This window comes from Thunnus albacares, chromosome 2 (genome assembly GCF_914725855.1).
Source record: "Thunnus albacares chromosome 2, fThuAlb1.1, whole genome shotgun sequence".
Lineage (NCBI taxonomy): Eukaryota > Metazoa > Chordata > Actinopteri > Scombriformes > Scombridae > Thunnus > Thunnus albacares.
In genome coordinates this window covers 13,633,016-13,657,669 of record NC_058107.1, presented here as the reverse complement: position 1 = coordinate 13,657,669, position 24,654 = coordinate 13,633,016, and the positions used below count along the sequence as shown (strand labels likewise).

The window sequence follows — 24,654 nt, the reverse complement described above, 5'->3', positions numbered from 1 at the left end:
AAAAATCTGTCCAATTATCCTCTAGTGTGAGGCCAGCATTAGATCACAAAAGTTGTTCTCACTTGGCCGGGTGCTGCACACAAGACACACAGCTGTCATTACAGCCCAAATTATTGACTAGACTCTGCTGTTGCTGTTGAGAATAACCACAAATGACAGTGTTACGCATTTGTAATGTCACATTCATTATGCCTCGATCATCTGGTGGTAAATTGACAGGTGAAAATGACAACAACAAAAAAAAAACAATCATTTTAATTATTGAACTGTTTTCTACATTGATTTTTTTGGTAATTTTTTGTCCTGATTACTCTTCTCCCAATTACTACGCAATGAGAAATAATGATTTTTTTGTTGCGACAGATTCAAGTGAGAGAGTTAAATTTGAAAGTTGCAATACAGGTTGAGTTTGAAGTTTAGATAAACAATAAAATGTACAATTATCTTGTTAAGAGTCAGTGAAGACGCTCATTAAGTTTAATGTGTTCTGTCTGTATTAGCAATATATTATTAGTTGACAGTCTGAAATGATCTTATTTCAGATTGTCAGTATTTCTCATTATCCAATCCAAACAGATCTTTATGAAGCTCTCTGCAGTGTTACCATATGTGCTTTCATATACAGCAGAAAACATGTTGCTTGTATTTGCAGTAATCCCTGCAATTGCTACTGTTAAAGCCCAGTTTGAACATGGGCTCTTATTTCGTATAGACGTCTCTGACAGCAAATATCCCTCCTCTAATTGAGGACTGTCATCAAATCAGCTGCAACTCACACTCTTCTCCTCTTGCATCATTTGTGGTTTCAGAACACAAACCCTCTCGGCCAAATCTTAATGATACGAGCGGAGATGAGAGATGTTTGCACTCTAGCCGTGTATAAAATTCATTGCTCTTATCAGCTGAGATGAGAGGGGGAGCGAGAATGAGGAGGATTTCTCTCGGAGCAGGAAATGTCATTTCTCTGTAATAGTTTATGATTCATCCCTCCACCTTTGACTAAATAATGAGGGATGACAATTAGAGCGGACCATGGGAGTAGGAATCAAAGGGTTGAGATTCCCCTTGGCAGAGTCAGGCCTGTCTGAGTGTGCTCCCAGCAAACTGTATCCAGATGTCGAGGTCTGCGCTGCCATAGGCTGCTTCTGCCACAGCCACACAACAGGGTCTTTCTGCCAGCCAGCCGCTCAGTCAGCCAGCAGCTAGCCAGCAGCTAGCCAGCCAATCTCTCAACCTCCACGCTGCAAACATGACAGGAGACTCTCCCGGAGAGAGCCTGGGACAGAGGCCCCACTCCAAATAAAAGAATTCCAGCTCACAGCCCTCACAGAGCCAAGGGCTGCAAAGTATCATTTCTTTGCATGCTGTGATTTATCTAACCCTCGGTTTGTGTCTCTATCCCCTCTTTGTCTTCCCCCGTCCTTCAGTTTGTGTCTCTCCCTACTTACTGTGCATGTGGGCCGGCTGGTAGAGGCAAAGAAGAAGTCATGTGTTTAAATACGCTTTTAGTAGGTGTAATACATTTCGAGGTTGGCATGAAATTGTTGAATAAGAGCCAACAGATATAAAATTGATTTATATGGTTGTGCCTTCATTATCTTCTAACCTCTTGAATGTTTCTTGCAAAAAAAAAAAAAAAGGACAGCGCTTGTGTAAGCCCATAGACTGTAAGCGATTTGATGTGTCTGTTGGTGGAGATGGGGGGGGGGGGGGGGGGGGGGGCGGGAGGGGGGGAGGGGGGGGGGTCGCATGTTGTCACTCAGCGTGGCGGCTGATTCAGTGGTCCAGTGTGGCAGAGAAAAGGCCAGCAGAGCGCTATTGATATGTTTAACAAATTAGCCCTGATGACGGCAGGTGTGATTGTGAGCACGGCTCTGAGGTCAGCTCGTCATATGGTGGCTAACAGACACGATATTGCTGCGTGTCCTGATCTCTCCATTCCCTCACAATGGCATTAGGGGCACCCCAGGGAAATAAAGTCCCACTCCCCTATCCCCAGTGCTCTTCAAATTAACTCCCCAGAAGGTTAAGCTCCCTGATTCATAATTATTCAAGCCCACCACCACCACCACCACCACCACCCCTTCCCCTCTCCACATCCACTTCCCAACCCCTCTTTCTCCCTGCCACTTCTCCTGAGTGGCACTTGGCTTTTTGTGGGAAAGCCCAGGAATTAGATTAGCTAAGCCTGACCTGTGAACATGCAGCCAGATGACGGGAGCGGGATTGGACTTGATCTCTGCCTGTCTAGCTGTCTCTCTATTCAATCTAGCTGTCTGTCTTTCATATCGTGTGTTATTGCTTGTGAACGTCCCTATGGATGAGACATTTTCAAGCCTTAGTTATTCCGCAAATTGCATATATGGCTCTCCGAGGAGCGGCCAGTGTCGTGAGTACATCTCACTTTGCATGGACATGATTTGAATGATGTGAGGTGCTATCGGCCTTCAGCTCTCCCTTTTGGGTTTTGTGACAGTTTCAGGAGTGGAGTCAGTTTGGTCTGCTCATTAAATACTCGCCAATGACAAACAAAACATAGTGACTGTTATTTAAATCGACAGAAAATTAATCTGCCACTGTTTTGATTATCAACTACTGGTTTAAGTTGTTTTTCAAGCCGAAACTGGATAGTTTCATGTTCTCGGAGCATTCGCTGCTTTTCTTATATTATAGTACTGACATTATAAGACATTTGATGAAGTTCCCTTTGGCTCAAGGATATTGTGATAGACGTTGTTTTTGTGTTTTCTAGTGTTTCATAGACCAAATGATCAAGTGATTAATCGAGAAAATAAAAAGCAGATTTCATCGATAACAAAATAATCGCTAAATGCAGCCCTAACTACGCTCATATGATTGTAGCTTGAGGTTCTCTCCTCCCAGAGTATTATTTTTTCTTAATATCTGTGATCTAAAGGGGAATGTTGGTGGTCAGAGGCAATGCACTCAACTGCTTTTAAAAGCGGTTTCATTTCGAATCAAATGCACAACGATTATTCATGGTTTTTAAAGGAATTTGCTGTTCCTGAGCTCAATAAGATTCTGCATTTCACTGGGAAACAAAAATCTTTGTGTCTGGAAAGAAAGCCTTAAATTCTAGGTGGTTATAATGAGGAGAATTCAGATTGTCAACCGTTGTAAATTCACAGGAGAAGTTCATTAGCGCTTTGAATTAGTTGTGTACTAGGATACAGAGTCTGACTCCCAAATCGCCACAAAATGACGCTTTTAACCTCAGCAGCTTGATTGTGACCTGCTGGAATTACAGCACAGCAGTGCTACCATAAAAGAGGTGCAAAATCCACTGTTAATAGTTGTCGCTGTTCTCAATCAGTGTAGATCTTCTGTGGATGGCTCACGGTGGAGGAGCTGTGCGCTTCTAAAGTCAATTGGGTTTCTCTGGAGGCCGAGATAATGTAATGAGGGACCACTCTGACTGAGGGCCAAGCTCCTTTTTCTACAATCACATAATTAATCTCCTGATTCGACCACTCACCGTGTCATGACAGATACGTTTGTGTTTGGTGCATAATGGTGAAGTGTTCTGCACTCCCGCATGCCTCTGATTTGGAAAATGGTTATAAAGCCCATTCCTTTACAGCCTACAGAGGGTTACATACAAAACAACACTCCCTTTGGGCCCTATTAGAAGAGAAACATACACACTTCTCAAGCAGGTACCCTAATAATATGTCGGCAATTTAGATAATGACTGGGAGTGAGATAAACTGAAGTGTGTATTACAGGTAATTGGATCTGCAGTGTGTTGGCTACCTAAGCATCTATGGGTTGTGTATTGTGAGCTGGTTCTTCAAGGTGCACCAGAAGATGGTCTGTCAATGATAAGTATTCTAAGTTTTTCTATCATAAACAGCAGTAAAGGCCGATTCGAGATATTTTACACGCTCACACCCACGGACGTCATCGGAGCCCGAAGCAAATCAGAGCTGGCTTCGGATACCTAACTCCAAACAAGGCAGACTTTACATCATTTCTCTTCAGGTCCCCGGCTCTTCGCGAGCACGTCCAGTTAGTCGGAGGATGACAAATACAACACCCGGGGCTGTCAGAATGATAAAGTTGAGAGAGTTTTTTTTTTTTTTTTTTTTTTTTTTCTCTCCACGGTGATGCCTAGAAAAGTTGGAGCCATAATGAGAGTTGTCAAGCCTGTGAGGTGAAGCGCAGAGAAGCAGGCAGTGGGAGCAACGCCGGTGCCTTTGGGGGCCGGCGCTCTGGATCTCCTTGGCCTTTAAAGAGATTACCTTGGCAGTGTAAGGAGCAGGTTTACCCAGAGGGTTTAGGAGGAGATAGGCCAACCAGCCCATTACCAATACTGCAGAGGACCCTCACAAGCTTCATTAATAATCTGATGATGAATCACTACTTTAATTGGACCTTTATAGCTGTTGTCTAATCCCTAGTCCCATCTTCTCAACTCTCTTCTTAATGGGGTTGGTAGTTTGTTTTTATTTCACACAATAATCTTTTTATTTAATTGATTAAGTTTTTCTCACTTATTTCATGAAGGATGGGTTCGATAAATCACAGCGAACGCTGACGACTCTTTAAAGAAGCGTTCCTTTCTTTCAAAATGGCTAATTTGAAGTGTTTGTGTGGATATGCCCATATGGTCCTAAGCATTGGCTGTTTTAAGACTACACACAGGGTCAGATTTCTCCCACTCTTAATTAGATGAGGGATGGTCTAATTAAATCAAATTCATTATCCTCAGCTCTAGAAATCAAGAGGCTCTATTGGAAATAAGGTTAGGCTCCCCCTCATCCATCATGCCCTAACTAACCAATTTACAGACCAGCCTTTTGCATGAGGCATTATTACCTTGTCATAAACACTTACCTTTAAAATCCACGAATCAAGTCGTGATATGCTAAGCTTTTATCACATTAGTTTGTGCTACTGTGTCAGCCTCTTTCTGCCTAAGATAAAGTAGGCTCCAAATAATTATATTAGCCACATAAGGCGGAGACAGCGCAAACGACTGCTATTTAAAGCTGGCTGATAATTCCGTATAATTAAGACATAGTACAGTTCCTCATACAGAAGAGGGATCGAGGGCTTTTCTGCGGTGAAACAATGAGAAACAGAACAAACAGAACTGTGTTCAGTCGCCTTTTTTTTTGGTTTGTTTGTTTTTGTAAAAAAAAAAAAGGCACTACACACTGAGAAATCACCCTGGCATCACCATTTGGCTGACACGTTTATCTACGAAAGATTTTACCTCAGTCATGTCTTCTGCTTTGGCTGCATGTAAGTCCCAATATCGTTAACTATACACTTGCGGCCACAGTGTCTCATTCCTGCTGCTGTGAGTCATGGAGTCACACTGCGTCCATTGTCTCGGAAACACAAAAAGCTCCCATCATGATTATTCTGATGCTCATCTGAGCCGTCGAGCCGTTCATTGATATTACCGATGCCAAAAATGATTCGAATCCTGCATTTCAATAAACTGTTGCAGCCCTGTTTGGCGGGTTTGCATATTAATATCTGATTAGCGCAGGTTTAGCGATGTGGACAGTATGGTTAAGATGTGAGAATGCTGTTGCATAAAATTTATAACAGTCCACCATAGGGCCACAAGCCCTTTAAATGCCACTCGGTGGTGGAGCCATATTCTGAAACACATGAGGCCTGTCCTCTGATCTGTGTTGGAAAGTGAATTAGTAAGCTCCATTCTAAAGCCGGTGATAGCAATGGTCTGAGAGCAGTGATTTGTTGGCAGTGTATATTACAGCCCACGGTCAGGGAGGGAGGGATCAGAGAAGCGTGTGTGTGAGGGATAGGACAGGGGGCCTTATCACTCAGTGTTTACTCACAGTAAATTGAGTTGAAATAATAGTCTTTCTCTGAGGCCAAACAATGGAGCAGGCTGCAGGCCGAGGGCCCAGGCTGTGGCAGAGCTGGCCCGCGCCACTTCAAAATGAAAGGCTGAGCCCGGGGCCATGGGGAGGAGGCACGATGGGTGGGAGGGGGTCCTTTATGCGGACGGCTACACCAGTCGCAGAGCAGACACCCCTCTGACAGGCACCTGGATAGGACAACGGGGAGAGAGGAGCGTGAAGCTGAGAGTGCGGGGAGGGGGGGGGGGGAGGGGGGCAGAGGTTGGCGGGGGTGGAGTGATGAGGCCTCGGGGCTCTGTCATTAGGTTGGTGGCAGAAAGGAAGATGACTGCCCCGAGGACAGAGGAGCGACAGGTCCCGGTGGGACAGCGACCACAACCTCTCTTTCCCCTGGGTCTGCACTGGGACTGGTGGGACGTGTCAGTCTGTTAGCCCCCCTCCCCCACCCCCCCCACCCCTCCGTTTCAACACGCTCTCATAACCTCTGGCTATGGGTGAGCTCCAGGAGTCTAACCTGCAGAGAGAGAGAGAGAGCGTGTGTGCATAAGCAACAGCGAGGCAGACAAACAGCATATCCATGTAATGCACAGACCCTCCTATGCCATTGTTCCTGCTTGTGCGTGTGTGTTTCAGCTGCAGCTCAGCTCTGCCTCTTCTCCTTCATTTATCATTCTGCAGCATAAAGTGCTGCCACAGCATTATAGAAACAGCTGCTTTTTTCAGACAGCCAGAGAGAATAGGCTGCTCCCCAGCACACAAAGACACTCCTGGACCTAAAGAGAGTGTAAAATTGGTGGCTGAATACAAACCTTTTTCCTTGCTGAGAGGGCTGAACACGGGTGTCAATGCGGCAGGAGACATTGTCATCGCATTCGAAGACAAATAAGGTTCCATATCGGCCAGATCATGTGTACAATGAGTGGCAGGGGCACCGGAGAGATCGCCCTTGTTCACAGCCAAATTCGCATAACTACAGCTGCCGCCACATCTCGCTCTCTTGAGAATTCATATCGAGCTGTTTAACCGGGCCTCATATGTATAAATCATCAGAGCGGAGGCACCTGTATCTGCGTGCGCTTCAGTACAATACAATGTCAATTTATTGAGTCCTCAGCTAGAGCAAAGGGGAAAACAAACCCTGTCAGTGCTCTGTTAGGGGTCATAATGCAGTCACTAAAGGGCCTCGCTCAGACCACTGAGTTGACTCGAGGTAAGCGCCGCGGGGCCATGCAGATACACTGTCGGTTGGTTTGCGGAGAGACCAGACGTGCCGTGCCATGCTTTTGCCATTCCATTCTGTGCCTCGAAGGCTCCACGTGGAGAAAAGGGAATTTTGTCGAACCTGTTCCCTTCCAGCTGGAGAGATGAGATTTTACACTCCGCCAACCACATGACAGAGAAACGCTCGGTGTGCCTTTGTGTGTGTGTGTGGGAAAGACAGAGGAAAGTAGAGAGAAAGAGCAGTAAGGGCATCAGACAAGTCCTCTGCCAGACCTCCCGAGGCAAAATGCATGCTCGAATACTTTAAGACATGAACAAAATAGTTTCACAGTAACATTAGCTGCTGCGACGGGAGAGAGAATTTCCCTTTCAAGATTAAACACACAAACATGCACATACACAATGCAGGTTTGAGCACGCATCAGAAAGGCAGACAATTCATTTATTGTTCTTTTAAAGGTTGTTTGTACCTCCCGCGGAATGTTTATCATAGATAACAATGATAAATTAGGAACAGAAAACACTAACAGCAAAACAAGACGATTTTATGCAACATATTTCAAATATGACACAACAATGATTGGCCGGTGAGTACGCACGACTACACAAAGGGGAAACCACATTTTTTTGCAAGAATTGAATATGAATCATACAAATAGCTTTCCTGAGAAGTCCTGGTACTTGTGCTTTTTTTTTTTTTTTTTTTTTTTTTTTTTTTAAACCTTTTCTAGCTCTGTTTCGTGTGGCGAGTGAAGATGAAATGTTTAGTGCTTGGCATTTCGGTGAACACAGCATGATTCTTGTGAGGGGAGCTTTTATCATTTGTTCTATTCTTCCAATATAAATTCATCACTTTTATGTTTGACTCCATTGGACATGCAGGCACTCTTAAATCAAGAAATGGGAAAGAATGTATTTAAAAAAAAAAAAAAGAAAAAATGACGATGCAAAATGACCTTTCTTTCCCTCGCGACCCGGAGATCCCTGGAATTTGTTGGTGGTCTCTATAATGTAGCTGATGGTCTTTAGTGAAACAGCAGGTTTTTGGTTTGCTCTGCGGTGTGTGTGCGCCCCTCTGTCTGTTTGACACATTCCAACACTGCACCCCTCTCCAAGGCTCCTAACTACCATTCAGTCGCCATGGTTACAGCCATACATCCATGCCAGCCCTTCACACTCAAAGACATATTTGTTTGGCTAGTGTAGCTACGTTCCGACAAAAAAAACACAGCTTTTTAGCATAACACCTGCTAATCTTGGGATTTAGCGCTTTGAAGAGGATTGCTGATCAGAAATTCAAATATATTATTTGAATGCTAATCTGAATGTTAATCCCTGGCCCCCGGGTCTTAAAGCATCCTGTCTTTCAATAACAATGTTTATTTTTCATTTGCTTTTGCCTTTTTTCATTTTCTCTCACACACCCCACCCTCCCACCCCACGTTTAGCTCTGTAGTCCTGTTCCCTCAAGGATATTATAGGTGGACTCGTTTTTTTTTTTTTTTTAAAGTATGTGGCAATTTGAGAGAGCGGATGATTTGGATGCACCTAGAGAGACTGATTATTATCGTTGGTTCTGATGAGAATTTAAGTTGACTGGTCTTTCTGTGAAGGCTGCCTCAGGTGAAATGCTTGGTATTGATCCTGTTTAATTAATGGATCCCACCACAGTCTTTGAGGCACCACCAGCTTCTGATCGAACTTCAGCCGTGCCCTAATTTTAAAACTCTTGCTCGTGTGTGCTACCTTCTTATTGTGATTGTCCATTTGTCCTTTTTTTTCTATTTTTTTTCTGCACCCTTGAAATTGTAGTTTTTGTCTATTTTTCCTTTCTACCTCTTTTTTCTATTCCATCCATTTCTATTTCCATATTGTAGATGTTATCTGCATCGCTATGTGTTTGTATGGCTGAATGTTAGCATCTACAGGAGATGAGTGGGTGGCTGATTTGAGCGTTCTTTAAATTATGTTTTAGTTTGGATAAATAAATGCCAAGAAAAAAAGGTAAAGATAACGAAAGGCTAGACAAGACCAAAACATATACATCCTTATAAAAACTACTGTTGCTTGTTGACTTATCTGAGCAGTTAACATGGTGTACATTATGCTGTAGAGTATCTGTGGGCTCTGCAGTCAGCAGACTTCACCATGGTCGCTGCTCTTTTGATATCTTGCTTCTATAGAGCTGACTTTTGTCTTGGTTAAGACACAGAGACAGAGAATCAAGGGCAGCAGGATCACAAACAGATGAATCCGGATCTTGTGAACAACGTCTAATTCCTGGTTGCCTCACATTCTCTTCCCCCCCAAACTAATTTTGGGCTTAGACTGAATCTCTGTTAAGTAAACAGAGCCCCCTCATACAACCAGCCTCCATCACAATGATCTCCAGATCATCTCTGCCCATTAAAACCTGGGCAAACACTTTACTCCACACCAATATACTAAAGATTGGAGGAAGAGAAAAGGGGGGAAACACACTGGGGCTTTTTTTTCCAGTGTTTCCCAGATTGTCTCTTTCTTCATTGCTACCTATTAATCCAGTATCTTTCAGCCCTGGTAAACTCCTCAAGATGGACATTGCTTGGTTCAGGGTGGAAAGGGGTCAAGCTCCATTGGCCTCTGCACAGAGCTGTGGAATTTTTCATTAGTGCACAGCTGGGTCACAAGTGGCTCCAAAGCCGTCTTAATATTGTGTAGGCCCACAGATTAGGAGCGGAGAAAAGAAGCCAAAGCGTGATGCTCTCCACCAGACCCTGTCTTTGCATATTTGCAGAGTTGTGCTTTAGAACACCTCATATTACTGTTTGTTTTATTTCTTAGACCCAGAACCTCTGGGTCAATAGTAATTATAAAGCCCTCCAATCCAAATGTTGTTTTTTAACCATTCCAGCGCTGAATCTGTAAGATGAGTCCATTTATTTTCTTACAATAAAGAAAGTAAAGTATCTTAGTGTTGGTTGGGGTTTCTTCTACTTTTTTCATTTCATGATTTAATCCACTATTTGAGAACTAATTATTATTAGACTGACTGGACATGAGATCATAATTGTTTTCATTTCTCCTGAAGAGATATAAGCACGATGACTGCTCCTGAGTCCACCTTACAGTCACTCTCATTAAAGAAAAAATTTACAAAAAAATGCACCTAGAGTATCTGTGGGCAGTTATAGTCAGCTATAGCTCTATAACATGTGATAGCCATTACACTTGTTGTAGCCATCACTCTCTCTGCTCTCCCAGCTCTTTCAGAAGCAGCAATCAAGTCCCGGTGGCTCGTCAAGAGCGGGGCTGAGCCCTTAATGGCGGGTTCTGCTCCACTTCACGCAGATTAGCTTGGAAGTGGCGCACAAACAGACACCCGGCGACAGAATTATTAAAAAAATATATATATAAAATGGGTGCAGATGATTTTACAGGTGCTTTTAATGCGAGCTATACAGACTTCTTTGTTCGGTTCTTGGCATCTTGCTTTAAGAGGGTTCTTGTTGTAAACATGTCACATCTCCAGCGGTGATGGCCCCTTACAAACTCTTACCGGAGTGACAAAAGGCAGAGCAAAGCAGTTTATAACAGCCTTGTAATTCACAAGCTCTTAATTTATTTGTTTAAGGATAAAGTCTGCTTTCAGAACAGGTAAAAAATATGCAGGGAAAAAGCCAAAACAGAAGAAAAAAAAAAAAAAAAAAACGTATCCAATTTTACAGTCATAATTTCCTCACTGATGCTGTCGCTGCGACCATATTGTTTACTCTAAGCTCTAAAAACTGAGCCTAAATGCGATGTTGCACTCATTTTACATACTCGGGAACACCAGCTGTCCAAACAGCATCATGTGTGCCTGCCTGCTTACTCTTGTATTTAGATGTGTACTTAGCCTCCTCTGCTGCCCAATACACTGTCCTTTTCACTCCATGAGCTTTGTTCTACCTGTGTGGCTGTGGAGGATTATTTCCACGCAGAGAGAGAGAGAGAGAGAGAGAGAGAAAGAGAGAGAGAGAGAGGGAGAGAGAGACTGTTTTCCTGTGGACTCATTAGCAGTTACACGTGAAGGAGAAGCAGTGGATCACTTGATGCTGCAAGACAATTCTCAGCATGCCGCTGTTGCTTATGGAGCTTTGCATGGACACGCAGTATTGACTGTACGCAGTGTCATGTGTAGCCTTATCGTATAGATTTCTCTTATCTCCTTTACCGCACCTCCCAGCCTCGAGTAACACACATGATATATTTAAAGCAAAATAGGTGAAAACCTGTAACAGATATGTGCACGCTATTTGCATGTTTTTAAACCCTCGCTGTCAGTTAAAATGCACATGTGTTGAGTAATCTGTGAAACACACAGCCCCCTGGAATGAGATCATTTGAATAACGATTTAAGGGTTAGGATTTCTTTGTGCAGCTGTGTGCAGTATAGCGTTCTGCGTAGATATGCAGAGGGATGTCTGTCTGGCCGGGGACTGGTCTGAGGAACTGCACATTCCTGCACATAGGAGCTCATGCTGCCATAGAAATAAAGTGGCCGTATTTATTTTCGCAATAGCCGACTTGTAGGACAGACGATCCTGGAAGCACTTCACTCCAGACTAACTGTAACCGGTGTCTTTTTACTGATACAGTATAGTTCTGTTCAGCAGCTATTACTAAGTGCGCTCCCTCGGAGATGTAGGGCAGGTGCATATGCATACACTAACACGTTGAACATGTCTCCGCTATTATCTTTGCTATGCCAAGTGCAATCAGCTCATCTCATTCCTCCCCGGTGAGCTCGCAGGCAGCCGGTGCTGTGCCTCAGTGCGGGGAACAAGCAGAACCCTGTGGCCAGAGCTGTGTGATGAAGAAGGCACCTTTGGGCCATTAGTGGTGTACACATCTCCCGTTAATGTGTTTTACTTTTACCTGCTGGGAGTTTAATTAAAAAACAAAGAGCCTCAATTTAAAGGCCATTATTATGCTAATGTAGTAAGCACGGGATGGTGATTAAGCAGCTTTTAGAGCTGACTGGAGCTGGCCCTTGGGAGCAGAAGGATGGCACTTTTTATTTGGCTTCATTACTCTCCATGAATCTATGCTCCAAAGAGAAATGCTGATACTATGAAACAAGGTCAGCCACTGAGATCATTTACGCCGACAGCATTTTCGGAACCACTTTTTTTTATGCTGTACTGTTCATGCAGACTGAAAGTTTGTTTTAACCTCCTTTTCATAGAGGCAGAATCCTGTTGTGTTATGATAGAACTTTCTTTTGTAATGAACATTTATCATCCGCCCCTCTGCAAACAATCAGACACTCGTATTAGCTCAATTCAGGTAACTAGACGGCGACCAGTGGTCACCATCTAGATTCTGCTGCACTGAGAGGACAACAGGACTGTACATAACAAAGTAATTTTCAAGATGTTGAGACTAAGTTGAAAAGGTTTGCCTTCATTCATCCGTGTGTAGCGAAACATCTGGGCATCAAATGTTTTCCTCTTTAGCCGAAGCTCTTGATACTGTTGCTAAGAACCAATTTTCACATAAGGCGTGTCTCATGAGGAGCTGAGAAGTGGCTGTTCAGCAGTTCGGAGACCGCTGCTGCCTCGTTCAGACAGCTTCGTCTGTTGTCTTTCCAGACAACAAACAGAACAAGATTCCACCTAAAAATTTGGACAAGAATGAGTTATTCACTTAGTGCAGGCATCCGGTTAAAAATTGAGTTTAAATAAATTTTCTTTGAAGGAGAAATTGCACAAAGGTTTGCCAGGCAAACAGTGTCGACCCGAAATAGTCCATAAAACCACAAGTTGTCATTTTTACGCAGATTAGACAAACAAGATCATGAGTAAGATTTAGAAATTGTGGTAGGAGAATTTTTCCTCTGTTTTCAGTCTATTTGCTAAGCTACGCTAATTGGCTGCTGGCTGTAAGCAGTATGTTTACCAGACAGATATGAGAGTGGTCTCAAGTCTTATAACTTCTCTGAAATCAACAATTTCCACTTCAGCTTTGCTAAGCTGTAAAGGAAAGACCAATCTGAGATGTAGCCAATAAATCAGGAAATAACTAGTGTGCGCGATTGACCGATTGCTCGACACGCTCTTCGTCCTGCCCGGAGGCCCTGATCTGACCTGCCTCACAGGCATCATCTCTCACCTCAGGATGATTGGCATGGCCACAGGTTTCCTGCCCAAACACAAGAGCCCATCTTCAAAGTAATAGCTTACAGCTGCTGCCTGGATAATCCTCATCCTCTCTGTCTTTGAAGGGATGCGGTGACATAATAGCCCGGGCTATTCTTCCCTTAATTGTTATAGTATTTCTCCGAGGCTTGTTCAATAGCAAAAGGGGAGTAGGTGAGACAGTTGCACGTGTTGCTAAATGTAGCATGATTATAAAGCGCCGTAAGCAGCTCCATACTCTCCCCCACCCTCCCCACCCCCCCACCCCCCTCCTCTCCTTCTCTTATTCTTCTGGGTTTCTTTTATCCCGCCCAGTCCTCCTGATGCTTATCACTGCGGCAGAAGCATTAAATGTAAGGTCTGTAGAAGGGAAATCATTGGCAACATGTGGTGAGAGCTTAAGATGTTGTCACACTTTAAGTTGCCTATAATCTGTTCAAAGGGAGAGTGCATAGTTCTCCAAAGTGCCTGGAAAAGAGGGGAAGAAGAAGAGCAGCGGAGAGGCCGAAGTCTCTCAGCTGCACTTGGCTCGGCTGAAGTGTTCATCACACAAAATAACTGCCGGTCCCTGTTGGCTTTGTCTTCATAATGCTCTTTTTTTTGTGTTGCTCTTGTCTGTGGGTTTTTACTAAAAACACATCCCGTAGCCTCACAAGCCTTGACAGTGTGACGCTCCGTCACGGAGAGAAAGACAACACCATAGATAACGTAAGAAAGAACAAGACAAGGGATTACAGGTGTATGGACACAGGATTAAAAAGAGGAACGTAATGATTCCTCTGGGAGAAGGAGGTATGTGCTGAGATGGGCTCTTTTTTTCATTTATGAGTCCAGTTCTGGGGAGGCCTGGGTAAATATTGACAGTTCTCTCTGCTTGAGATGCAGCCATTGATCCACACGGGAGGGTTTCATCCCTTGATCTGTGCGCTCAGGTGTGGGAGGAGGAGGAGGAGGAAAGCGAGAGCTGGGACGAGGGTCTCATGCTGGTGGTCCTCTCCGCGACAGTGGGAGTCATGTTACCCAAGCTGTCCAGAAAGTGAACTTTAGGTGGAAACAAGTCTTAGTGTGACGGGTCAGTGGGATCAAGTAGAGGCAGAAAATGGTAAATGATCACCTAAATCACTTTAAGTCAGATTCCCGTCACACCTACAGCTCTTTGATATCACTAATATCCCAGTAGATCTTGACAGAGAGCTTTTCAGCTAACCTTATCAACAGCCCCAGTTGATATGTTTTTTTTTTTTTCTATGTATAAAATCATCATTTACATCCTGTCTCCTGTTGGCATGCTGTTCCAATGGCCTGGTCCCCAAACCACTAATCAGGTAATGTTGGGGAGGTTGAATGGCGTGCCTCCCCCCGGTCAACCTTCACTGCTCACACAGTGGTGTTGTTTTAAAGAGCATTCTTTAGCAGCTGAACTTGGAAAGGTATTAAAGTGGGATTAGGCTCCTCCACAATCCACTGCTTGTGTCATTCAGGGAGTTTGTGTTCTCCTCTCCCCACTGCCACCTCCCCACTCCTCCTCTGTTTGATTGTGGCTAGCCGCAGGAGTGGGACTGACTGTGCCTTTCAAAGGAGAGGGGTAGGGTTAAATCCCTAGTCCACTGCTCCCTGCTAATTCTCCTTGTTCCTTAGAGAAGGATTTACTTCTGCTGCCAGCTTCTCAAAGGCCTTCTCTGCCCATCCGAAAAGTCGCCGTTGCCTTCCTGTGGAGGTGTGGTTGCCATAGAAGGGGCGTCATGCATGGCTATTCCATCTGAACCCCGCTGAGAATGGGGACCAGGGGCTGAAAACAGGCAGAAAGTCCGGATTAGACCCGAGGACAAAGCAGGACAGGAAGATTCCAGAAGGGACGAATAGGAATTACAGCAGCAAAAATAATGCAAAGTGACAGAGAGGGGAAATAGAAAAATAATGGCTTACAAGATTAGACTCGGCGAGGAAAAAGAAGAAAGGAAAGAGGGCTGAATGAGAATGTTTTCATCTAGATGAGAAGATTTGAGAGAGCGGTTGTAGGTGAATGCGGAGTCCTGGACGTATCAAAACCGCGCTAACAAGTCATTTCCTCAACTTTTTGCTCTCTTTCTTAGCCTAAGCCGGCAATCATTAGCTAAACATTAGAGCTAGAGCTGGGAACTTGTCTTGACAGATTCATCACCTCTTTTCCCTGATCCCAGCATGTAACACACTAATCCCTCTAAAAACGTGAAACAAGTCCCTGAATATTCAGTTTATCTTTACTGGCATGAGTCGACTCGACATTTCCTGCTTTTAATTTTTTTTTTTTTTTCCGCTTTTTTTTTTTTTAATACTGTTGCTCTTGCCTTTTTGTTTTCCAGTGACCGAACACGGTGGTTTGTTTAGAAGATAGATCCAGGTTGGCAGGTCACTTGAACGAGAACCTTGCTTGTTTGAGAAACATGCCAAAATTTCTTTTTCATGGGATTATCCTTAAGGTTTTTCCATAGTTGAATAATAATCTCCTTAACTTATTGTAATAAATGAAAGATTAAAGGATTTTATGAACCCTGCAAGAGCCAGTTCTGGTATCTCTGTTGTTTTGCTGCTGCATGAAAATAGGATGCTACAGTTTAACAGTTTGCTGTGACAGATACAGCTCGTGATTTTGGTTAGAATGGATGGACTCTGTCATGAAACTAGCAAAATAAGCTATCAATTGTTGTGATGTAATTAAGATAACATAAAATTATGCTTTGCTGATGCTGCTCTGATGAGCAATAGCCAAGCAATTATTTCAGAGAGCTGCTCAGACAAACCGCACTATCTCGTTTCCAGCGCGCATACAGCTGCTCTGCGCCGCATACACATGTGCTCACACATGTGAACACACACATACACACGCACCGTATCAGTACTCAATCAGCACCTATAACAGCATTACCATAACAAAACCATCCTTTGGTTTCCCTCCTCTCATATTTACACATTATATTCATCACTATCGCTCATCCCTGTCCCGAACCAGCAGATGATGTCAATTGCTCCTCTCGCTGCCTCCCTGCCTTGCACAATGAAATAGATGTTCACCACAAATAGATAGGCGGTTGCCAGCTGTCTTCCAGACCAGGGCAAACAAAGAGGCCACTAATAAATCCAGCTTTACGGCTGGACAAGATCAACCACACTCCCTGCCTTCTTGCTCCATTTAATGTGGCTTCTTGTGAACAACAGAGAACAAATTAAATGCCTCTCAGTCACCAATAAAACAATGCAAACATCTTCCTGAAAGGGTATAAAAGAAGATGGAGGTGTTGTCTAGGAAATGGTGATAGAGGCAGTGTTGCGCCATAGAGGCATGATATTAGACAGTCAGATGAGATATGAACCGAGTAGAGGGCAGCCCAGTAGTCAGCAATGAATCACGGTCTCTGATGTGGTATCTGATGCATATAAATTATTGTGGATATGAGAGAAATGTGTAAACTGGCAGCAGAAACATGATTGGGGTCATCAGGGTTTGGTGATCGCTGCATTAGAACATGATCCAGCCTCTTTTTTTACATCTGTACAAGGGGGTAGGGGGTGGGGTGGGGGGGGTTTGGGTGCCCATGAGTGAGCTCACTTGGAATGACGCGGGGCCGGGCCCACCCTAGAAATTTTAACAGATGAGCTACTGCCAAAAGAGTCACCTCCTTGGCTGCCCACAGGATCAGCCGGCCAACTTGACTCTTAATCAAAACCCCTTGATGGGCAACTCAAGCGGGGCTGTGGAAACAAAGTAAAGCCACACACCTCGCTTAAGGAAAGCACAGCACAACACTCTTAACAACAACAAGTGTCGTTTTCTCCGTCATCAGCACACCTATAACACTTCCTTTTCTCTTCTCCCACAGGTTGTTTGCGACCAAGTGCAGCGGCTGCATGGAGAAGATCGCCCCCACGGAGTTCGTGATGCGCGCTCTGGAGTGCGTCTACCACCTGAACTGCTTCTGCTGCTGCGTGTGCGACCGCCAGCTGAGGAAAGGCGACGAGTTTGTCCTGAAGGAGGGTCAGCTGCTGTGCAAGATCGACTACGAGAGGGAGAAGGACTTACTCAGCTCGGTCAGCCCGGATGACTCAGACTCAGGTGAGCCCTCTGCACCCTCTCACACGAGAGTGAGAACAGCACTGTGGTGCTATCATCATATGGCACCAAGGTGTTGTATTCTGTATGCTCTGCTCCATCACACTGGTAGCCAACATAAACGTCCTAACTGAATCTAACTGGTTTTAGTGCTATATTAGTAATATTAAAAAGAAAATAATAATAATAATTTGTCCTTAAACTGGTTTCCGGATCATTCGACGTAACATCTGAGAATTTCTCCGAAAATCTTGCATGCAGCCCAGGCAGTAAAAACTTCTAACATGTCTACATCTGCAGCTTTTCACTGGCTGATTTTGTAGTGTTCTAATTCGAGCGGGGAGCGTAGGTTTATGATACAGTAGGAAGTGGAAACAGGACGAAGCCAAGCCACCCTGTATTAATGGCTCTCCATGCGTGGGCAGGCTCTGGTGCTGGAAAGAATTAAATCACTGTATCATGGTGAGTGACAGAAGGATTTGGGGCCTTTCTGCAGAAAGCCTGCGCCTCCACTCTTATCAGCTCTAGTGTTCCTCGCCTATAGCCTCCACACACAATGAGGCATCTCGCCAAGCCTCACTGTTCACTACCATCTGGCTCACATTTAAACATGCACAAAAGCGGGGGGAATTTGTCAAATACATCTGTGCCTGTGTCAACTTTTGTCAACTTGTGGGAATATTTGCTCGGCTTCGTCCTCGTTCGGTTGTGTCCCAGTGTATCGCAGAGGCATGTCTTTTGTTGCACATCCCCGAATTTCAAGATGGAGAAAATGTCGACATGAACAGAGGTTAACCTCGGAGTGTGGCAGATGAAATGTAGGTTTTTTCGGCAGAGAAATGTAGATACATATCAGAACCAGATGACAGGAGACACCGAGCCGTCATGCGTACCTCTCCTTGCAGCCGCTACACCCCGAAATCATCAGGATTCATTAAGAGCACTGCTGGTTCTGATTTGGAAGCATTTGTTTTCAGCCTTACGTAGAGGGATAATCAATGATCTTTATTTATTGATTTATTTTTCATCTAACATTTATATGACTTTGTGGCAGGTGATATTGAAATACAGTACATGGCTTACTACTAATGTTAAACTAAGTGCCATATTTCATGTAACATTCATTCAGCCCAGTTCTTTAACAACAAGAGTTTAAATCGTTTAAAAAAAAAAAACAGAAGTGAAAGTAATTACAATTCACTTATTTACCATTAATAGTGGATAAAGTTTGACAAAATGTGTATGGCTGTGTGGCACATAAAATTATTTTCCATTAAGTACAAAAATTCATGATTCAACTTGTTGTTATTTTGTGTTTGTTTGTGATAAAACTGAATTTAATCTTAAAAAAAAAAAAAAAAGTAACCTAACAGGCATTTCCTTGAGTAACAGATCTCAGAAATCTAATAAAACCAAGTTATTATTTAGTTTTAATGGCACGTTGTGGGATGGAAGCATAAAAATTACACCGATTTTACTACCCAAAACTGTAATATCCTGCTGCTGACAGTAAAAATGTAGCCATCCATATTGGAGTTGTCATTATTGTAAGAGCAAAAATTGCATTTTCTTGCTGTGTCATAGGAGATGCAGTAGTCTTATCAGAGATTGATTCAGTGTAAATCAGACAAAGCTGAGCGCAATAAATTACAAGTGACGCATTGTCCAGTTCACTGACAAATGTGCATATTTCATTGTGCTCTCCAAGCACAAGTCGTAGACTTCTGTAAGTCTAATCGTACATGTGGCCTTTTCCTTTTGTAATAAATTGATAACAAAGTATTAAAAACACATGTGTCTCCTTTGATTATGCACTTGTGGTGTGTGAATCTCCTGGAATGGGAAAGAACGAAAATATATTTATCAGCAGACTGTCACTGACTAAAAGGGTGTAGTCAGTTCAAACTCACGCTGATGATACAGAAAAATGACTCTCTCTGCAGAGAAAAGTGACGATGAGGAGTTGGACATCAAGCCGGAGAAAGGTATAGGAGGCCAGGGGAAGGGGGATGATGGGAAGGATCCCAGGAGGCCCAAAAGACCACGAACCATCCTGACCACCCAACAGAGACGGGCCTTCAAGGCCTCCTTTGAGGTGTCCTCAAAACCCTGCAGAAAGGTACGTCTGTAAGCTTCAATAACAAAGCAGATTCAGACAACAACAACATTTTTAGGCAATTCACTGATATCCATTTGTTAGTACTGTTACACTACTGTATTTTTTAAACATTTTTTTTTTTTATATTCCCTGTTCTGCATTTGCACTAATGGACACATGGAGATTTAAACGCCGACCACGAGCCCTGCAGTAGTTTCACAAATAAAATTCTCAAATTAAAAAAATCTCCCCCACCTCCGAGCTGAGCTTTGAAGTGGCAAGCAGCATTCTGTTCTGTGTTAACTGAGGCAGACTGGTGTAACGCAGACCGCCTGCACCAAATGACATAGTGAGATAGGAGAGCCGCCTCCATAGGCTGAGCCCTAAAACAGGTCCAAGGCTTTGAAGAGGCAATAACCCAAAGGTCCAGAAAGACCAGTGCGTTTATTCAGCGTTCACTGAAATCAAAGCGAATCAAAGAGGCAACATACCTACTGGGAAATGTGGCAGATAGGTTTAGGAAGGCAAAGCATTTCAGTGTGCTGTGAAGTGTTTTGTTTTCTTGTGTGATGGTGGAACTTTTTTTTGTCTGGATGTCTTCAGGTGAGGGAGACGCTGGCCGCAGAGACAGGACTCAGTGTTCGGGTGGTCCAGGTGTGGTTCCAGAACCAGAGAGCTAAGGTGAGAGCAGCAAACACGGGATGAAGTAGTTCTGTTGGTGAGCGATTTGTGTCCGCACACAACAGCCTTGTTCCATCTCAGATTTACAGAAAAAAAAGAGTCCAGCAAATAAATCACCACAACTATGTGTGTTAAACTTATCACTGCATTCCTTTCACAAATGTAAAAAAAAAAAAAAAAACGGCACAAGGAGTTGCAAATCTAGCTCACTCTTGCATTAAATGTCTACGCCCTCCTCTTTTCTGATTATTATCTTGTGAAAACCTTTGATACTTGACAATGAAGTGCACTCAGATACAGATTTTATGTAGTTCACTCGAGGGTGAACGGCGAGGAGCATCCTTTTTAAATTAAAGAGCGCATGTTAGTTTTGGGAGTTCCTCACAACTTTGACTCCTTGGTTTCAGATGAAGAAGTTGGCAAGAAGACAGCAGCAACAACAAGAACAACAGAATTCTCAGAGACTTGGCCAAGGTACAGTCCTGTACATACCCCACATACACAATGGAGGCACATTGTCTCAAAGATCTTCTCGCTGGGAATTGTTTCATCGCTACATATTTACTGCATTTTACATTTTTCTCACATTTTCTAAATTTTAAAGATCCCCTCCAGACGTGTTTTAAGACATAAAAATACTCTGCTGTAAATAATAATTTGTGTCTGATATGTCTCACCTCCCCCACAAAAAAAGTTCAATTACCGAGTAAAAATTCTTGATATTACTGTTCTCTGGAGTCCAGAATCTCATTTCAAGTGTTTATCTATTGGACACAAGACGTCTCCTCAGTGTACAGTATATGTGCTGTTTCCAAAATCACACTTGTATTAGTTGCATATTGGACCACGACTGGCTCCAAACTAGTTGTGATGTCACAAAATTGTACATTCATGTCTTAAACACGTCTTAAATTTAAGGTGAGCACAGAGAAAATTCCCTCTTTGGTAGATGAATGTTAAAACAGCCTTTCAGTGTCAAACTCTGCTCATACATCATTCTGCGTAGTGCAAAACATTCAAGTGAAGCAACAATAAGGAAAACACATTTTTGAGTGGAGGGGGTCTTTAAGAAACCACATAATTACTACATTTCTCATTCACATTTTCTAAATCTTAAATTGTCCTTGACGGCACTGTACTGTATGAAAAATACAGTGGTTATTCATGTACATGCGGCCAGTTAGAAGGTGCAAATGAGAAGTTATTTCCATATCAATAGCACTATCATTGAAAATCTTAATTTAAAAAAAAGTGCTTTAGTTTTTTCTCTTAACGTTTCTGTACTGTAGACAAATTCATTGAAGTTTGTCCAAGAAAAAAGAAAAAAAATTGAGCAAATACAGTTTGGAAATATGTGATCAGTGTAAACAAGAACACTTAACATCAAAAGTAAGTTGGAAATTATGTTTGGAAGCCAAACAGAATGAATGGCAGACATCATTTCACAAAGCCACTGCAAAGGAAAGTGCAGGCGGGGGCGGGGGGCGGGAGGGGGGATGGGCTCCAGTGATGAAGCCACAAGAGCTACATGTCCCTCTTACAAGTCAGTTAGCCAAGAGCAGTGTCTGTGAAGGGAATTGTGGGAAAAGCCACAGAGCTACAGGAAAGACTACTGTAGGTTTCCATGGAAATACTAACAGAAACATGCAGGCTGTTCAGGTATTTGGAGGTTATAGCTCTCGCACAAGCACCCGACTCCAATTTGTCAGTATTATAAAGTTTTTCATGTTCTAACAGTCTAAGAAACATGTCCTCTGTCATCATGGTTTCCTTGTTTTCAGCTTATCTGTAATGGTTTTCCTCGTTTGATGTCATTGCCTTATAGAAGTAATGTCCAATCGGATGGAAGGGATGATGAACTCCTTCACACCGCTGGCTCCGCCGCAGCAGCAGCTGGTCGCCATGGATCAGAACGGTTATAGCACAGACCCGTTCCAACAGGGGCTCACCCCCCCACAGATGCCCGGGGACCACATGAACCCATATGGTGAGCATCCCACCCCCACTTTACCAAAAAAAAAAAGAAAAAAAAACACACACACACGCACACCCACTCCTGCTCTCAAAACACACACATGCCTGTCCCTTGATTAACCTCATAGCTCCCCAGTGTGGGGACATTCAGGCAACAGCCCCCCTGATTTAAGCCGCTCACAGAGAAGTGCGAGCAGCTTCTCCTCCCACACGAGATAGCACAAGCGTACCCATTAGCTATTGGGTTTTGAAGTTCATTTTCAAATCGCTTTAATATGGTTTTAACTCTCCGCCTCCGCTTTTGAAACATGCCTGATGATGTTTTTCAATGGTGGTAAAAACATGTGGTCAGTGCGGACAGCTTGAGATAAAGTGCAATCCCGACAACGATTGAGGGCTGTGTGAGCTAATGCATCAGAACGGGGAAAACAACAACTCCTAGTCTTTGATATCCGTGTGATACAGCAAAGAATTAAAATGCAAACACATTAGAAGAGGGGAGAAAATCAGTCAATCATGTGTTAGTCCACAGGATGTAACTGGAATAACACATTTCTGAGTGATGTCCTCAACAAGCCCCAGAGGGACCATTTCCTGAAGTTCATAACTTCCTTATAATTTGCCTCCATTTAGTTCTTCTCGGTAGTAAGAACCCAAATCCCCGGTCTCATCACTCTCCTTTGGTTTGGGGAAAAGAACAATATTGGCAAGGCATTAAAAGATATGTCTCAAAACACTGTCCCCATTTTGTGCAACACTATCATTATGATCCAGAGTGTAATAAAGTTAACTATTCCCTCTAGAGAAATAACATGTTGAGGTTTTATGAAAGGCGTAAACAGTTGCTATTAACCAGATCTTTTAGGAGGATGCCCCTTGTTTACATGCTCCCTCAAAGACCACAATTGTCCCAGCGAGGGCAGCAAAAAGTGAGCTTTGATGATACCGAACAAAACAGTTTTCACGATTGTGAAGACACACAACAGCAATTACTCAAAGTGACTATTAGTAATTATAATTTCCCAAGGCCGCTATAAATCTCAAATACGAGATTTGTGTTGATTCCATCGCCAGTGCCGTGTTGTTCTGTTTCTGAATGACGTCTCTGCCACCGGATCGTGGAGGCTAATCTGCATATTGTCTCTCCGCAGGTAATGATTCTGCATTCCATGACATCGACAGCGACACGTCTTTAACCAGCCTCAGTGACTGCTTCATGGCGTCATCAGAAGTCAACTCCATGCAGGCCCGCGTGGGGAACCCCATCGACCGCCTCTACTCCATGCAGAACTCTTATTTTGCGTCATGAAAGAGAAGAGCCAAGAACGTCAGCACAGAATAAACTGCCCATCTCAAACCTAAAGCGCAGCGGCCAGGAGTTTCTACACTAACACGGACACGGCAGAAGAAACACCTCCTTGCAGTAGCTCCTGGCCTTGTGCAGAAGCTTACTCAAAGATAGTAAAAACCACTTGTAGGACAGTGAAGATTCCTGGGGAAGACTTGTTAATTGTTAGAGATTATTCAGTAGGATCGCTTATCTGTCACAGGAGATATTACTCTTTACTTTGTTCACTTAAAGAAAACAAGTAGATATTGAAGCCACTGATTAAACACTCTCAAACCAAATAACACAGTGAATTTATACAGTGCATGATCAATTGTAAACTAAAACTTTTTGTAAGCCCCCCCGCCCCCTCATTCCTCCCTCCCCTCGGTTAAGATGTGGTGTTTGGACTGTTTCTTCTTTACACTACATGGATTTCCATGTTCACCGTTAGCATTTTGATCACTTTCAATAGGTTTAGATATTGTGTTAATAGTAAATAGGTGCAGCATGTCTGCAAGAGTGACTGTACATTTGTGTATGTATGAGAGTTGGCAGTGAGAAAGAATCGTTTAGAGGTTAGAAAAAAGGCGGAGAATTTGGTGGTCGAGTAGGATCAGTGAAGTGTAAATACTTTCCCCAGGCAAATTGGATGTGCATGTTAAAAATGGAAAGCATTCTATTTATTTAACTATAACAGGCTCTTGAAGGTACATATTAAAACTGAAAAGCTTTATTTAAAAAGGAGAGCATTTTTGTTTTTGTTGAGCAATTAGTGAGTTCATGAGTGTCACCACTCATCTGTATGCCTTTTTAATATGAAGATTAACCCTTTTGTTTTTGTTTTTTCTTCAGCCAAGCTGTAAATGAGCAATGTGCTATTTATTTCGTACAGACCATAAACCTTTTGTTGTCATTGTCATATGTGCATTCTCAAAATGTTAAAGTTGCTAATTGACCAAAGTTGACTGGTTTGATGAATAAACAATGTCTTTCTCCTGATAACATTAAATAAATGCCATTCAGTGATCATTCACATGGTGACATTTCAAGTCCCAAAAATCACCTGCTTCATTCTATTCTCGACTCATTACATTATTACATTTAGCCACTGTTGGATGGATTGCCATGAAATTTTGACATTCATGGTGCCCAAAAGATGAACCCTAATAACTTTGGTGATCCTCTGACCTTTCCCCTAACATCAATACTTTGATTTATGACTAATTAGTCATTGTTAGCAT

At 43.2% G+C, this 24,654-nt stretch overlaps 1 protein-coding gene across 16 annotated transcripts in view; it reads left to right on the top strand.

The window, feature by feature from the left end:
* The window catches only part of lmx1bb (LIM homeobox transcription factor 1, beta b), a 60,067-nt gene extending 35,641 nt beyond the window's left edge, over window positions 1-24,426 (top strand). For all 16 annotated transcript variants that reach the window (XM_044366624.1, XM_044366730.1, XM_044366722.1 and 13 more), the window contains 6 exons: window positions 17,101-17,333; window positions 19,274-19,449; window positions 20,032-20,109; window positions 20,517-20,583; window positions 21,935-22,096; window positions 23,235-24,426. In XM_044366624.1, the coding sequence (XP_044222559.1) occupies window positions 17,101-17,333; window positions 19,274-19,449; window positions 20,032-20,109; window positions 20,517-20,583; window positions 21,935-22,096; window positions 23,235-23,392 (874 nt within the window). In that variant the 3' untranslated portion in view covers window positions 23,393-24,426. The remainder of the gene's footprint in view (window positions 1-17,100; window positions 17,334-19,273; window positions 19,450-20,031; window positions 20,110-20,516; window positions 20,584-21,934; window positions 22,097-23,234) is intronic.
* The last annotated feature ends 228 nt before the right edge of the window (window positions 24,427-24,654 follow it).